At 41.7% G+C, this 17,733-nt stretch overlaps 1 protein-coding gene across 1 annotated transcript in view; it reads right to left on the bottom strand.

Annotated features, from left to right (window-relative positions):
- Window positions 1–3,585: 3,585 nt before the first annotated feature.
- Window positions 3,586–17,733, bottom strand: part of F13a1 (coagulation factor XIII A chain) — a 159,711-nt gene continuing 145,563 nt past the window's right edge. Inside the window, exons 14-15 of the mRNA XM_057787428.1 lie at window positions 12,123–12,259; window positions 3,586–4,687 (exon numbers count right to left, since the gene is read on the bottom strand). Of these exons, the coding sequence (XP_057643411.1) occupies window positions 4,534–4,687; window positions 12,123–12,259 (291 nt within the window). The 3' untranslated portion in view covers window positions 3,586–4,533. The remainder of the gene's footprint in view (window positions 4,688–12,122; window positions 12,260–17,733) is intronic.

Genomic DNA, 17,733 nt, shown 5'->3' on the forward strand with positions numbered 1-17,733 from the left:
TTTATCTTATTTTTTATTATTTCTTTGTTAGTTTTCATTTGTAGGGCACACTACAAGGGTGAGGGACAGATGCAGAGGGGCTGGGAGATGGTTGGAATTGATGTGCATGAGGTGAAATTCCCAAAGAATCAATAATTTTTTTCGGAACCCAATTTGATAAAGTGAATTCTTGCAGATTTAATATAAAGCTTTTTTTTTAAAAAAAAAATATAGAGGGCTGGAGAGATGGCTCAGAGGTTTAGGAGCACTGGCTGCTCTTCCAGAGGTCCTGAGTTCAATTCCCAGCAACCACATGGTGGCTCACAACCATCTGTACTGAGATCTGGCGCCCTCCTCTGGCGTGTGGGCATACACCAAGGCAGAATGTTGTATACATAATAAATAAATAAATAAATCTTAAAAAAATATATAGAAAGGTAGAGCCATGTGAAGGGAACGTTCATGTGAAAGAGCTGGGAAGTGTGTGTGTGGGTGAGAGGTGTGCCTCACCATGTCTGAGTAGGAGGACTTTCTGGACGACAGAGGAACCATGGCTCTGTCAGCAAGATCCTGGGCTACCAGCAAGAGGTCTTTGTCCATCATGTTTACCTGGTTGTCCTGCTAAGATCTTGTGTGTCACGCTTTCGCTAGTTTGTAACACTCCCCTCTCCTACATTGCCCCTCCCATTTTATCTGCTAGGTCACTAGTGTGCCCTTTCCCTGTCCCTCAACTCCACTGTGGCATGACCTTCAGTACCGCATTGTTTTAGTCGATGTGAACGAGATCTGCCACTACACACATCCCTGGCCTTAGTTCTACCCCAAAACGCACCCAAGAAGGAAGAGCATGTCATTCTGGGCAGTGCTCAACTCTGACGAAATACCCGCATTTCTTGCCTTGATGCATCTTCGTCATCTTGTCACACAATCAACTGTGACCATGCTCTTCCTCCTCCCCCACTCAGACAAGGTTTTTTTTTTTTTTTTTTTTTTTTTTTTTTTTTTTTTTTTTTTTTTTCTGTGAAAAGCACCTTTTAGGCATCTCCTTTGTTACTATGGAAACAAGGGAAGACATCTCTGGGCATCCTTCTGTCCTTCCCTCTTTATTCCCTTGAGGTTTTGTGGCATGTCTGTGCTTCTGCGGTTGCCCTGTTCTGCATATCTGTCATGATTATCCCTCGCCTGATAAACACTTTGCAAGCAGGGAGCATGCACGTGTCATTACATGCATGGGTGTGTGACTGGAGAAATGGATAGGCAAATGCCTGATGTCTGGGTGGTGGCTAGATGACAGGAAAGGTGACTGGCTTGATGGTTGGGTTGAATGACTCTGATATCTGCCCAGAATGACACATTGTTCCTTCTGACCATGTTATAATATCATGGGATACACATTCATAACTTACCATCTTCCACTTGGGATACGGTGTTTTGGGTTTTTTTTTTTGTATTTTTTGTTGTTTTTTTAGTTGTCAGCGAATCTATCACAAACTACATTGCTCCTCATATCCTCATATTCCTATTATATGTGCATGCAGGTCTTTGTGCAATTCTGCAGGTCTTCAGGGTCTTAAAGTTAGTCTTCAGTTTGTGTTCTCTGAGCTTGACGAGATTGAAGAAAGTGCTACAAATGTTTGTTCTGAAACCAGAGCTTGTTTTCATTGCTTAGTATCATCCAAGATGAACTTGCCATGACTCACAGCTTCCTGGATCCTTCACTAATAGGCTGGAAATAGTTGCATTCGCCTTCTTTGCAAGATTGACGAGGCATAAGCATATGGAAAAAAAACATAAAATCTGTCCTTATCTGTCTAATCGGTCTATCTACTGATCTTCTATCTGTTTTTTATATTATTGATGTTGACATGTCCTTGAGAAGAATCTTATGCACGTGTAACCGTTGTTACCCTTATTCTGCCTTGAAGCTCTGAACTCACAGAAGGATTTGCTTAGAATCATCACAGCTGAACACAAGCAGGAGCTAGAACTGACACTCTCTGGCGTCTGCCGAGACACATTGCTTGTTACCATTGCTAAAATCCGGCTGTGAGAGACAGCATTTCTGTTATCCTGCTTAGAGGTATTACAACAAATACCTGAGATAAGTTCCCTTTGACTCCCAGTTCAGAGGTGCCAGCCACGGTTGATTGGCACCATTGATTTTGAGTCTGTGGTGAGTGAATAATGGCTGGGTAAGACAGCAACAGCAAAACAACTCGCCTTGTGACCAGGAAGTCAAAGATTGAAGAAGAAGAGGCATTTCCTCTGATGACAGGAAGACACACCATTGGACCTCATCTCTGAAAGAGTCTATCGTCTCCTAACAGGTCATGCAGAGGACTGAGTCTTGACTACATTGACCTTTGAGAGACAACATCCACACTACAGTAGCATTATATTGCGCATTATGGAATCCAAGCTGTCAGTGAGCATTGACTGGTTCTAAGATAGGTATGATGAATAGGTTTCACCTTGAGTGCCAGCTCTGAATCAGATGGAGCTGGAGCCGGAGAAGGATCCTAAGGCCCTGTCTGCAACTGTTTAGAGAGGTTTACCCTGACCATCGGTACTCCTGAACATGCTGTCTTATGTGTTTTCCATTCCTGTTCTAACACAATGATAGGTGCTTATCTTGACAGGCGTCCACGCTGCCTGTCTGCCCACTCATCATGACGTTTGGGGAAATCATTGACAAGCAGATATCTATGGAAGAATTTCAATTTCTAGAAGCTGAGTTTTAAGCCAAGCATGCGAACTTCCTTCTTCAGTGAAAATGGTTAATAAAATGCAAAGAGAAGGCGAGGAATGCTAATGGCAACATCAATAACTATTAGTCATTTTCCCTACAGGGCAAATGCATGTCCTCCTAGTCAGGGTGGGGTGTACACTGCAGGGGAGAAGAGGTTTCCAGGCAGTTGAGCTTAACCATATGTAGTGTTGAAAATTAACACCATTTACTTCGGTGCACATGTAATCAGATTAACTTTATTATAGGCATCTGTTACACTCTTGTTAATAACAACATACCAAGTTAAGCTGGTTTAAAGCATAGCAAAATGCATTTAATTTGGATGATGCTAATGCTGGAGATGGCTTCATGGAGTTATGCTTTTCTATGACCCTCAGGGGTTAGTACTCAGGAACATCTCATAGGCGTCGAAGTAAATCAGAGCATAGCTACAGACTAGAGTATTCTGCTATACTTCCTTCCCTTACTTATTTCCTACTGTGTATTCTTCTTTTTTCTTTTTGGCTAAGAATCACAGTCAGCTGACTAAAATCACACCCAAGGCATTTCAATGGCAAATTCTAACTTTAAATCTGCCTTACAAATAGACACCGGTAATCTAGTCTCATGGAACCTTGGCACATAAGGTAAAGGTTGTTGGTGTCCTCTGCCCTTGGTTCAGCAGTAACATTGATAAATGGCAAGGTTGAGTCTATGCTACCTCTACGTACCCAAGAATTCAGGAAAGGGCTTGGTATAGTAAATATGAAGGTATGGGGGAATGAGAATCTGTTTGATCTTCCATGTAGTCTAACCACTAAATATTCTAGTATCTCAAGCTTTTTTTTTTGGATCTTAAAACACACATCCCCCCCACCCCTCAGAAAACCCTAGGCCTATGTCATTGTGTGAAGCAGATGATCTCAGAGAGATGGGTGAAGTATAATCACTAAGTAAGGACACCAGTTCTTCATTTCTCTAATCTCAAATTCATGTGCTTACTTTCTAGCTCTCTACCCCAGAAAGGGTTAACGTAAGGGTTATTCATTCTTGCTGATCAGGCCACAGTGTGACACCCATAAAATGCACCATAAACTACATTATTTAATAGATCCAAGCACAGCACCTGCTTCCTTATCTCCTCGAAGGTGATTAAGTTCTCCACAAATGCAATTTGTTAATGTGGGGCCACATCTCCTTACAAGGTAATCTGTGAAATTTGGCAGGCAGTTCCTTGGCTGCAGGTGCAAGATGAAAGACCTTTCTCTGGCTTTGCCAAGAAGAAAAATGATGCCGTGCTTAATTCGTGGAAAAAATATTTTAACACAGAGGGTACAACCTGATTCTAAAAATGGGGGAATAGAATTATAAGGATCCAATCAGGTACTCCTTTGGGGGAGTATGTTACCCCCAAAAGACTGAGTGGGGAATCTGAAGTCTTAATTGAGGCCAGGTATTGGGCACATCCCCCCCACCCCCAGCTCAAGGGAAGCCCTCTGATATGTGGAGCTGTAGCCATTTGGAATGATAAATGATGACTTTTACTCTTATGAGCTATGAAGGCTTAATGATAGCTTAATTAAAGCTAATGCTCAGATCCTTTGGAGGGTGGAGCAATTCAAAACTAACTCCCTCATCCAATGAGCTGGGTTTGGAAAAGCATATCTATGAAATACACAGCCTCCTCAAGCTGGGATCTGTCTGTTTTCACATCCCAAGTAAAGCAAGAGCTAGTTCCTCTTTTTTTTTTTTTTTTTGCATTAGGATTTCCATAACCAAGGCTGCAATAGGCCATGAGCCCAGGCCCATCTGGACCTCCTGGGCATTTACACCGCAGGGCGTCTTTGAATCTGCAGATCCAGCTCTCCATACACGTGTCTCAGGGAATCACTGGTCATGCTGGCAATCAGCTTCCGAGGGCCGGAGACCCAAGGCCGGCAGACTTCTTCCCACTGCACAGTGGCGTTGGGTCGGATTTCACTAAAAATAGGAAAAGCACAGGAAAGCTTAGTGACTTAGCTCCAGAACCTAGGTCTGAGAGACTTGTCACTTCTCTCTCTCAGCTGATGATAGCCACAGGACCACCCACTAGGACCTTCAATCTAGTTGGCTGATTCAGCAAGTCATGGGCCAACTGAGACCCCTTTATGAGGCTGTGTAAAGCTGGCCACCAAAAGTCCTACCAATCATAGCTTCTTCTACCTGGGTGCACTTGCTGCTCACCCAAAGGATGAGAGAGCTTGGCTAAGCACTCCTAACTATGAACTCTTGTCCTCGTCCATGGGAATGATCTGCCTTATCTCAACTTTGCTCTGCTGGTCCCCTCCTGGGATTAAAGTCCTGCTTGAACCTCAGCAGCCCTTGCTGCGGATCTGATGCTTTCATTAGCTCTCACTAATGTTCATAGAATAAACCTTGCTCCCTGGCACAATATCTGAGCATCACCTAAAATCGAGTATCATCATTCTCTGTAATCTATATTTGTAATTTAATCAGCAACTTGGGTTCCCTCTACCAATGTGTCTTTCTGTTGTTTTCTTTCTGCCAAATCCCTGTTCTATCCTCACAGTTGAGTAGCCTTTCATCTTCAGTTCATGCTCAGAGATTTTCCCACGTCTCATGGACCAACCCATCTGTGGGGATGACTGATGTTAGTGAGGACTGGGAGATGCTTAAGCTTCTCTAGGGTGCTTCTCACCCATCCTTCCATAGAAACCTGGAAGGAGATAATATATGCAAGTTCATATGTATGCAATTTAGGTAGCTACTTAACAGCTAAACCAGGGAGGCCACTTTTTCAAGACTGTCTCATTAGCAAATGGGCAGAGACAAGGTCTGAGCAAGTTGTACCTCCCATTCCCTGGTCTATAACTGAACACTGCATTTTATATTACAGTCTATAGTAGATGCTATTTATGACTATTATGCTTGCTTTTTCACAGGTTTTATTTCTCTAAGAAGGTATTTGACTTCGATTGGTTCAGTATAAAAAGCTTCCTGCAAGAGTTATGCAAGGAGGATTCCTGACTTGGGCTTTCTGACCTTTGGGGATGACAAATATTGGGTTGCCTGGAAACCAGGGCAGTCTTTTTCAGGGAGAGTGGGAGGGAGCCTGGACAACAGAGGGCTTGGCTGATGGCCAAGCGAGTAAAGTGGCTGCCCTGAAAGCTCGAAGACCAGGATTGGATCTCCAGAACCCATTTCAGAACAAACAAACAAAAGACAGACAAACAGACTAACTCCATAGCTAACAACTGTGAGTGTGTCAATACCAGCGCACAGGAGACTGAGACAGAGCCTCTAGAATAGACTGGCTGCCCTGACTAGCCAGAAGAGTGAGCTCTGGGTTCAGTGAGAGACCCTGCTTCAACATAGAAAATGGAGAGTCACTGAGGCAGATGCTCGATGTCAACCTCAGGTCTTCATAGCCAAATGCATGTAAGCACACATTTGAGAACATGCATATGTAAATGCACGCATGCATGCACGTACACACACACACACACACACAGGCTTCTTCTATTCATCAGCTTATGGAGGAACAGCATGTCAGAAATGACTTAATCCAATATCCTATTCTATAGGTGAGAAAGCAGGCCCTAAAGGACCTGAAGAATCACTAGGATCACAGAACCTAATGACCTTGATAAGGGAAGAACAGGAGTTGGAGACAGTTGTAGATTCCTTCTAGATTCTCGTTTGTGGGTTAGGCTGAATTTCACAGAAACCCGAATATCTGGAAGCACAATCAGTAACTGTCAGAACATCAGCGCAGAAGAATTGCTCGCTTCCACCTGTAAGTGGCACAGTGCAAGCTGCCCAGGGCAGACTTATTCTAAATGGCTCACTGGCGAGCCAGTGTTGCTCCTGTGGGTTTGGAGCCCCAAAAGGAGCTATAAGTTTTTAGTAGTTTTAGGTGCTTAGATATTATGAAAAATGGAAGTTTTGATTATCTAAGAGTATTAAGGAAAACCATTTTGTTCATAGCAGGGTTCCAAAATAAACATTATTGTGTGGCAGGTTTATTTCATGGTTATGACTGCCTATCAGTTGGAGCTTCAGAAAGAAGAGAAAATTGGAATTAATTTAACCAGTTAAAAACTCAGACTGTACTATCTAAGCAATCTTCAGAGCCTGGTGTCTAGATGATACAAAACTGCTTCGTGATCACAAGCTCCTTGAGCCTTTGGGTTGGGACTCTTGGGTCCTGCCTCTTGCGTTTGATTGTGGTGTACCTCGGGGAACTGTTCAAATTCTGTCTTGTCTGTGAAGTGGGACTCACATAGTACTTATCTCCACAGAACTGTTGTGAGATTTACATGAAATAATCTAGCAAAGAGCTTACATCTTAGCAAGCATTCCTGGGCATAGCGTGTAAGACTCAGCAAACATCAGCGGACATTTGAGCTGCATCAGATCTTTTACTTGGTTATGACTAAAGAGTGGCTCACTCACTTGCTCTTCTATCTCTAATCTTTACCAAATAAATTCACAGTGTGATGGAATTTCCCAGATAGTCCATGGTATGGTGACATGGAGGCAAGGACATTCCTTGGGCCTTCATCTGAGTCAGGGCTAAGCAGGAAGTGAAGGTGACAACACCACATGGCTGGTGGATCAGTCACTATAGATGAGTAAGTCTGCTAACTGGGACCACAGCAGTTTTGATGACCTTAGTGAGTTGGCTGAATTCTGTGCCAAGCCCTCTTCACTAGCTGTGTGAGCCTGAAGGGCCGCTTGAGTCAGCACCATATGAGCGTGACTGTGCACAGATGAATGCGTACCTGACCATAGGAAAGAGCAGGGTGTCTCACTTCTTAAAGGGCTCTTATCCAGGTTAAGGAAATGTACAGATGGGGGTGATGATAGGGAAAGGGAATTAGCAGGGCACGGTTCTGAGCTGTAATCCTACCCACCTATTCAGTGAGAGAAGTGTTCTTCTCTCCCACACTTTTATGTTTTGTCCCTGGTTGCCTTGGAACTAGCTCTGTAAACTAAGCTGGCCTCAAACTCACAGAGATCCACCTGCCTCTGCCTCCTGAGTGCTGGAATTATAGGCGTGCACCACCATGCCCGGCTAGAGAAAGGTGTTCTTGCAGAATTTGGTTTTTGCCCTAGGTATTGAAATGGTGTCACAGTCCCAGGGGCTCATCTCAGACTGGCTGACCCGGTCAAGAATCTCACTCACTGTTCACATCAGTGCCCAATTACGTGAAATGTATAATTTCCATCTAAGTATGGTTTTCAAACTGACTTCATGATACAAAGTTTGAAAAGCACTGATGTCACTTTTGCTCCCTTACAAAAGGTGCTGAGTGTTAAGTATTGAATAGGGCAAGAAGCAGGTACAGGAAACTAACAGTTGCTCTTCCCTGAAAATTATGGCAAGAAATGCTAGAAATGTACCACTGTTATTATTGTTAATATCACCTCCATCTTTGTGGTTGCTGCTTGCCCTCCCGCAGCCCTGTTTGTCTTGGGCAGTTCCTGCATGTAGACACATGGAGCTTGGTCCCTGTGTAATGTACAGTGGATAATTCGATATGAATGTGGGTTTATGATGTTTCTTTCAAAACGGTTCTGTCGTGGCTTCCTGGATCCACTCGTTCTCTCCCCAGGGGTTTCCCATATCATCAGTCAATCTTCTGCCTTGTAAAAAAAAGTTACCCTGCTTCAGGCTCTACCCTGGACTGGGCAATGCAGAAAATTCCCTCCCACAGAAACAAAATCTTCAGCCTGGCTTCTTCTTTTGCTCTTATTCCCCCAAACCATCTCTATAATAGGTGTTCAGATGAAGATACTCAATATGAAAATTCAGTTGTGGGCATTCCGCTCCTAGATGAGTGTTGAGCGGAAAGAAGAAAAATGGTTGTTCATTTCAGTCAGTGGAATAATATCGGAGCAAACCTACTTCCTGGGTACAAATGGTGTGAAGAACGATGCTGCAGGATGTGCTGAGCCATCAGGACATCCTGGCCATTCATCATCCCAAACTCACACAGGCAAACGCGGTTATCATCACAATGAGATGCAAGCACCTGTGGTTCCTCCCCCATCTAGCTTTTCGCTTCTGAGAAGTTAAGTATAAAGTCAGATCACCATGATTTTTTTCTCTTGAATTAATTCGTTGAACTTGGTCATGCATTTAAAGACAAAAACGAATCTAGAAGACATAGTACCTAATATTCTGGAAGTATCAAATACAGAAAGGTAAAAACTAAGGGTCACTGGAAGCAGACCTCTGGCAGCTGAGGCAGGTGAGAGGCTGCTGGGCTGAGAGCCAGGTGCTGGAAGATAAACCACGCCACAGTCACGTTGGTGTGCTCTGAGTGGAGATGGTGGCACAGCACTTCTTTCTGTTTTTCTCATTCTGACTCCCTGCTTACTAGTTCCTGCGCTAGGTCCCCTACTTCAGGTGTGAGAACTTCTCCGTACTAGATATGACTCTCTGGGGGAATGGATGAAGGTGACTATTTAAGATCAAAGATTCCAGAGTCCTATAACCTTGGAAAGGGCTTATGAAATTGTACTGGGTGTTCAAGTATTTATGTGAATGTGGTACCCCTAGGTTAGATCTAGGAGTCTCATCAAGCACAATAGGATGCTTCTAGTTATCTGGCCCTGTGGAAGTAGGTGCTGATTGTCTCTGGTCTTAGTTGAAAATGTGTGTGCCTAAGGCAGAAGGAAACAAAAAGGTTTTCAAGTCAAGTCCTGAGAACAAATTCTCTTGCTGCCATACCTCCACCCCCTTCATGACCCCATTTCTGACTCTGAAGAAGACAGCCTCCCTTGCTTGGAGAGATTAATACTCTAGGTCTGAGTTTCCATAAGAGATTGAGGATGACTATGGATTGAATATTTTGTTTTTCTCAAAATACCTCTATAGCTTTTTGTAAATTATTTGGAAAAGGTTGTGATAATAGGACCTTCGAGATAATATTTGAACATTTGGAAGAGAGGTACAGAGTGCCTACCTACCTTCTCATTCTACCATGAGAAAACCTGGTGAGAAGATGACTGTGTGCCAATTAAGAAGAGTCATGAATCAGCACCCAGTTAGCTGGCTCTTGACCTTGGACTACCCTGGCTTCAGAAGTCTGAGTAATAAAGGTCTGTTGTATAACTTCCCAATCACTAGATGTCTGTGGTAGCATCCTCAACTGATGAACACAGAAGTCCTAGTGCCTGTCTCTGGGCCCATCTGCCATATACTTAGGCATTAATCATATGTGCTTCAACATACTTTGAGCCAAGGTATAGTGAGGATGTCTTTATTATGAGAACTGGCTTCATGCTTCCTTTCCTTGATTTATCCAACTACAAGACATTAACAAAACATTCCTAGACTTTGTGAGTTTTGACCTCTATGTCTCCTATATGGTAGGTACTATGTAGATTCAATTTTTTATGGGACACAGCATCCCTATGCATGCTGTATTAGATTCCAAACACTATGATGAAGTGCCTGACATAAGTTATTCATCAAGTTCAAAACCTTCTGCTTGTAGCTCAGAAGGTTCAAGTCCTATACTGTGTAGCTCCAAGACTTAGAGTGTCAAGTGAAAGTGACATGTCCACGGTGGGAACATGTATCATAACAGTACTCTATCTGTCTGTCTGTCTGTCTGTCTGTCTGTCTGTCTGTCTATCTCCCACCTCTAAGACTTTTTCATGTGGAACATTAGGAGTCACTTATACAAATCATAGCACATGTGTTTGCCTTCATCAAGGTAGAATTCCCAGGACAGTCAAAGTGCAGGTATAGCAGGACTTTCTGGCACCCCAGAGAAAGCTTGTGTTACTAAGAAAAAAAAATTGGATACAGCAGGTGGCCGTTCAGCAAAGAGAACGTGTTTCACTTTGCCTGAGCAATTCCTGCATCTAATTAGAATGGGAAGGTGTGAGAATGGGTAGGGAGACTCTCATTTCGGATGGAAACAGGGCTATTGCTATTGACCTCTTCCTCTAGCTGGCGTTGATTTCTAATTTGATTCTTTTTTCCTCACAACTTTCTTATTAGCACAGGGAGGTTGTTATGGTTTGTGTTTGCATTTTTTTTTTAAAAAACACTCAAATAATTTTCTCTATTGTATATTGTCTTCACAATCAGGTTACTCTGAGATGATGGGATGCAGAAATTGTAAGTCCTGTAGCTGAGAAGAAATGTGGGGAGCATTTTACGAACTATAAAGGTGCTTCAGTAAGGCTGAGTGAGGCCTGGTGTTTGTACTACAACTTACAGAGAGGGATGACTTCTACCAAGGACACTGGGAAAATTCCCAGCATATAGGGTCATAAGGCAGTCTCCAGAGTCTACCTCCTTTTCTGTGCCTTAGAAGGTCACCCCCAAGAAATGTGCTAGATTGATTGATGTTGACAGGGACTTATTTGTGGTAGAAATGAAAGTAATAAACCTCAAAGATTGGGACCTATTCTGGATGTCACAATTTAAGAGGAACACTGACGAATTGGAGTGTAAGAGAGGGAGGGAGCTAGCATCACATTAGAGGTGGGAAAGATGCAATAAGGACAGGTATTAGGTCCCTGGAGGGAAGACTCAAGGAATAAGAGAAAGCTCTCTGTAAACATCTTCAAGGCACTAGATGAAGAAAAACTAAGCTTTATGTTGTACCAGTCAAGAAATTAGGATCACTGGTAAGATGGCAACATAGAAAGGGTGTGTTGTTTCTGCAATTCGAGGTTCCAGATCATGGCATGAACTGCTGTATGAGCATCCATGTGTTAACAGAGGTGGCAGAGAGAACTGCTGGGTGCAACCTGGTGGTGCTGGGCATAGAAGAGGCAGAATTCTATTCCCATTACTATATAGGCTGAACTAGTCTTTGTCTCAAAGACAGCACCAAGTCTAGAACTCTTCAGGCTCAACTAAAAGATCAACAATGGAGGCCAACAGTTCTAGGCAGTGACTGTTGGCAAAATCTGGAGGATGGAGTTGGAAAGACAAGACCTATGAAAAGGGACATCTTTCATCATCATATCTGACACACTGAAGATATTCAATAACACCGATTGATTCCTGAAGAGGTAGTGTGGCAAGATAATCTGAACTTATTCTGGGGTGAGCCACTTTAGATCAGAATTTTGATTCTATTCTCATTTTTTTTATATATATATCATGGGAGCAAATTAGTCTACCACTAAAGTTCCATACTCCTGCATCTACCTCAGCAAGGTGGTATAAAGGGTTAATGGAAGTGTATAATCCTGCTTCCACCATACCCCCACAGAAATAGTCCATAAGAAGGAGTAACTTGTCAGATGTTTTCACTGGGATTAAATGTAAGAGACAGAGCAATTAGATAGATAGATAGATAGATAGATAGATAGATAGATAGATAGATAGATAGACAGACAGATAGCTTTTCACTGCTTCCCTCCTTGTCCTGGTACTTACCGGAACATCTTTCTCTTGGGTAGTGTCACTCCAGGACCATCCAAGTGAATCCAGACATTTTGCAGTGTTTCTTTTAAAGGATTAGTGAATTCAACAGTCACAACCATATCAGAGCCAACCATAACTGCGCCTCGGACCTGTGAAACAAATTAGAGAACAATACAGCTTGTCAGCAGCAATACAGCATTTCTGCCGTCTCCTTGGGCATCGTCTCTCTCTCTCTCTCTCTCTCTCTCTCTCTCTCTCTCTCTCTCTCTCTCTCTCTCTCTCTCTCTCTCTCCTGAAGTTTTGCAGTGTGCTTACTCCTCAGCAACTCACCAGAGAAAGGAGAAGAGACTATTGCTTTGACTGGGCAATCCCTATTGAGGAAAAGATGGGACCTTACTAATTACAATCACACTCCTTTCTCATTATGAAACTTCCTCTAATTAGAGCTGAGGTTAATAGCTGGGGCCTTTGGCGGCTCTCTGTCAGCAGGAGGCAGGAGCAACAGATTTCCAAAGTGAGGGCAGTTTCAAGTGAACCCTGCTACTGGAAAGAACTCAAATTTTCTGGGCAGGTCATGAGTCTTGAGGTCAAGGATCACAGGAAACACTGCAAAGACTTACGCTTTCTTGTAGATGTGTTAGAAAGACCCCTCAAGAGAGTCCTTGTCTAGCTTGAAGGAGAGAAACATCTGTGCTAAAGTAGGTACAGGGGACTTCATCTGTACACACATCTGAGTCCAGGAGGGGAGAAATCCAGAGAATGTGAGGCTATTTGTGCAAAGTTGACCCAGAACAATCCTCCAAACTGTGTCAATTTGGCAGAGCATCTTCTGTGACAACCAGGGCCTGATGTTAGTGGTGACATTTACTCAGGTTGTGGTCTTGGATGATTCACTCAAACATTCAAATTTATTTATTTATTTTTTGCATTTTACAAGCTTTATTAATTATTTAAAATAACAGGCTTTGCCATATTTGTATATACATATAATGTCCTTTGTTCACACCTTCCGTTACCTTTTTTGCCTCCTCTCCCTTGCCTGCTGGTCTTCTTCTTCTTGCCACGTAGTCTCTTTTCAATTTCATGCTTAAACAAATCTAGACTCTTCATATGAATGAACATATGCAGGATTTGCCTTTCTGGGTCTGGACTAACATATGGATCCCCATCTCCATCCGTTTCCCCACAAATGCCATCCTCTTTCTGATAGAACAGAACTGTCTGGCTATGTGCATACACCTTATCTTCTTTATCTGCTCATCTGTAGATGGGTATCTCAACTGCTGATTCCACAACGTTCCTCTGATGACGGCATCTCTTTAGCCTCCGTATTGATTTGCGTAGTGGATGCATCTGTTGATGGCGTATAAGGGTTCCTTTTCCTCTGTATTCTCAACATTGTTTCTTTGATGATCGCTACTCCAACTAGGGTAAGACGGATTCTTAATGTGGTTTAAAAATTAAAACGGTTATTGAGTTTGTTCCTTGACAGTTTTATACGTGTATAACATGTACTCTCTTTGTTGTAACTCCCCATTTAATTTTTCTTTTACTCAGTATGAGCCCTCTTCCCTATAAGTCCCCTTCCCACATTCATAACTTTTTGTGGTGGTCTCTCTCTCTCGCTCGCTCACCTCTTAGAGTTAAACAGCACACCTGTGTAAAACTAACAATGGAGCCTGGTAATGACAATCACTTGGGTACATAACTGAAGATAATGACATTCCCTCCCGTAGAATCCACTGCCAATAGTTGAGAAGAAGTAGAGTACAGAGTGCACCTCTCTGACCCATGACTGATTGTTGATAGCTCCATGAATGCTATAAAGTCACGACTGTATTGGCTAAACTTTGTATGCCAAGAGTTCAGGATTTCGTAGCCCTTCTTCATTTCATACCTTCTTTATTCATATCTGAGCTTTGTAAGACTGATATATTTACAACATATATTTGTAGATGAATACCTAACTCTAACTTATTCTTGGCACTGTGAACACCCCTGCATCTTTGTGATCACTACTGTTCAAAAAAAAAAAGATTCTCTGGTTAAAGCTGAGATAGAATTTCTGCTATATGGGGACCTGGGAGTAGAAAAGGCATCAAGGTCTTACTTAGAGGCGAGCCCTGTGATCTGCTGTTGTGTAATCAACTGTCCTCTGCCTGGATCTGAGGCCCAACCCCTCCACAAAAGGGGACTCATACCTGGTTCTAGAAACCCAATCAAAACACACATGGCTGAGGAGGTATCTTAGGCCCCTATGAGTGGCCTTAATGCTGTTGTTATGCTCAAGTGGAATGGTACCAAACTGTCTTCTAAATACTTATAATCAATATAGTTTCGATTTTCATTTCCTTGATTGTTAAATCTATTAATTTTTTTATGAGGCTATTGGACATTTATTCTTTTTTTGAAAACTGAGTAGATTCAGTTTTGTTGTCTCTAAAAGAAGACTTATATTTGTATACATACAATATATGTATGCCAAGAAGTCAGGATTTCATAGCCCTTCTTCATCTGGCTCTTACATTTTTCCATCCCCTTATATTTGTATGTATACAAATATAAGTCTTTTATATATATATAAAGTCTATTATATATAATATTCTTAATATATATAAGTATATAATAGACTTCTTTATATTTATAATATATAATATACTTCTTTATCTATATAAAGTCTATTATATATAATTGATATTATTATCCTTCCTGTTATATTTAGTAAGTGCCACATGCTGAGAAGGCTTTCTCAATATAGAATCAATGTATTAGAAAATGATCAAGCAGCAGTGGTATTTCATTGTCTGTTTAGAGATTGGATTGCCACATAAATGGATCTGTATAAAATCAAAGTCACTTGAGAACAAAATGATTATGATGATGATGATTTTACCTAGTAAGAACGGGATGGAAGAAGATGATGCACCAAAAATCAGCTTTCAAGTTGCCCTGAGAATCTAGATCAAGCTTCTTAAAACATCAGTGCTGCTTTTGACTCCAGTACCTATCCTGTGCCCTGCAAATATTTAGTGAGAATTGTTTTAAAGTGGCACTTACTAGTTCATTGAGTTTTCTATATATCAGCCTGACATTACTACATTGTGTCTTTAGCCAGTGCATAATATATGAAGACACACACAGATATGAGACTTTCATAAGAATGGAGATTAAGAGGAAGAACATTTCCTGGAGAAGAGGACCCTTGCTTACTGACTTTATAACTAAGAATAAAATCTTATGGTTTTGCTTTTTTGGTTTGTGACTAAATTTATGTTCATGGGATTAAAAAAATTCTATCAAAAAAATAAAACTTTCAACCAATTCATCATGTTCATTTCATGCCCCCACTTCCTAGGTGGAGAGATGGATTTAGGGGCACTCTGTGTAGGGCAGGCTAATAACAACGGAGACAGCAGTAGGCTTATCTAAAGATAAGGACTGTGTGCCCGAAAGAGGTTGTTACTTTAAACAGTGGGGACTTACAACTACAGAAGTCTCAGCACTCCAGATCATGAAGTTAGAATGCCAAATAGTAGAGTAATTTGTTTGTTTTGAACACTCTAGCACATTACTAAACTCCACTGCAAAGCATTGTTCACGAGAATTCTCATACAAGGGCTACATCACTTTTAGCTCCAAGGCACACAGGAACAAGATGTTCACAGCATAGTCATCCCTTAAGGGGGACAAGATTTTCTGAGGCATTTGTGTTTGCGTTTTATTTTCTATGAAATCAGTTTACACAAAAATTTGAAGCAACTGACCAGGATAGGATTCCAATTCAAGTCTTAATATGAGAAAGAATCAACTTAGAACTATGGACACGATGACCAGAGATGTTGGAAGTACCGTAACCCAGTGGTAACCAAACAACAAAGCTAAGCTATTTTGCTCTCATGTTCACGGGCTCTCTAGGGGTAAGGGAACTTTTAAGAAGGGTGTAAAGTGAGTACATGTGATACTTGTCTTTCTGTGTCTGGGTTACCTAACTCAGAATAATGTTTTCTAGTTACATCTTTTTTCCTGCCAAATTCAAGATATAGGTGGTTTTTAAACATAAAGCAAAGAAAATCAGTCTACAAACCATAATCCCAGAGAACTTAGACAACAATGAGGACACTAAGAGAGACTTACATAGATCTAATCTACATGGGATGTAGAAAAAGACAAGATCTCCTGAGTAAATTGGGAACATGGGGACCTTGGGGGAGGGTTGAAGGGGAAGGGAGAGGCAGGGAGGGGAGCAGAGAAAAATGTAGAGCTCAATAAAAGTCAATAATAAAAAAAAGTGGCAAAAAAAGAAGAGTGTAGAGAGAACTGAATTTGAAGCCAAACTGACAAAACTGAAAATAATAAGGCTCAATGAGAAGGAGATAGGCTAACTGATGAAAGAATGGGCCCATGAGCCAGAAGTTACTTTTGTAGCTTCTGGAGTGGTACAGTGTGAATGGATTGGATTAGCCTGGTCTGAAAGCTGTAGCAAAGTTAATAGTCAGCTCAAGACCAGGGTTTCCCAACCTCAGTACCCGTGTGATTTTGAACTAGATGCATCTCAGCTGTGGAAATTGTCTTGCATCATGGAGATATTTAACAGCATCTCTGGCTTCTGCCCACTAGATGCCAATAGCCAACAGCACCCCACAAATCATAACAACTACAGATATCTAGGAATTGCCAGTTATCCCTTGGGAAGCAAAGTCTGTTCCCCTCCTCCCTGCCTTGAAAGTCATTGCTACTAAATTGATGAAAGACTGAACCTGTCACTTTCTTCCCAGGTGTTTTGACGTGGTCCAATTTGAGTGTCTCATATGGCATCCTCAGTTTAATATTCTAGTGTTTCTCATTAAAATAACTTCAAAACACAATGGAATTATAAAAATAGAAGTTTTATCTAAATTACAGAAGGCTACATAGACACCTTCAGCAAGAATGTTTGCTGTGATGACTCTAATTCTTTCTGGGGGAAGTGTGTTGGTACATCTGCCATGGTCATCACAAGAATGAGCAGAAGCCTCTTAAGAAATAAACCTAAAATTTCCAGACTGATACCAACTGGGCCCATCAACAGTCAATCATAGATCTAGGAGGGATTCATGTAGCACCATTCATCCTTGTTAAACTATTGTCAACTGATGGATTTGAGGGGAGGAGCAGCCATTGTCTACTAGGGTATACCCAAAGGCGAGCCTAACAGACTCCAATACATGGTTCCAAATCCATGGTCACACAGAGGAACCTGCTTCAGAACAATGAGCCACAAAAGAAAGTTAAAAGTCATGAATGTGGGAAAGGGACTTTCAGGGAGGAGGAGGATTGACGGGAGTAGAAGGGAGAAGGAGAGAGTTGGTGTGAGAGCGCTCAGAACATGTTATATACCTCTGTGACATTGTGAGAACAAGTTTAATTAATCATAATGGTAATATTTAAAAAGACATAAAACTGCCAGTTGCTGTTAACAATTTCTCCACACAGATATATCCAGTACTACATGAATGCATTTGTACCACATGAATTCACTCTGAACCATGAAGGTTATCTATTATTTTCTAGGGCCTATGAACTGCAGATTAATAACCCTTTCTATGCTATTGAGCTAATTCCCAGGATGATTTCTGTGTTGTGG

The sequence above is a fragment of the Chionomys nivalis genome, chromosome 13 (genome assembly GCF_950005125.1).
Source record: "Chionomys nivalis chromosome 13, mChiNiv1.1, whole genome shotgun sequence".
NCBI classification, from domain to species: Eukaryota; Metazoa; Chordata; class Mammalia; order Rodentia; family Cricetidae; genus Chionomys; species Chionomys nivalis.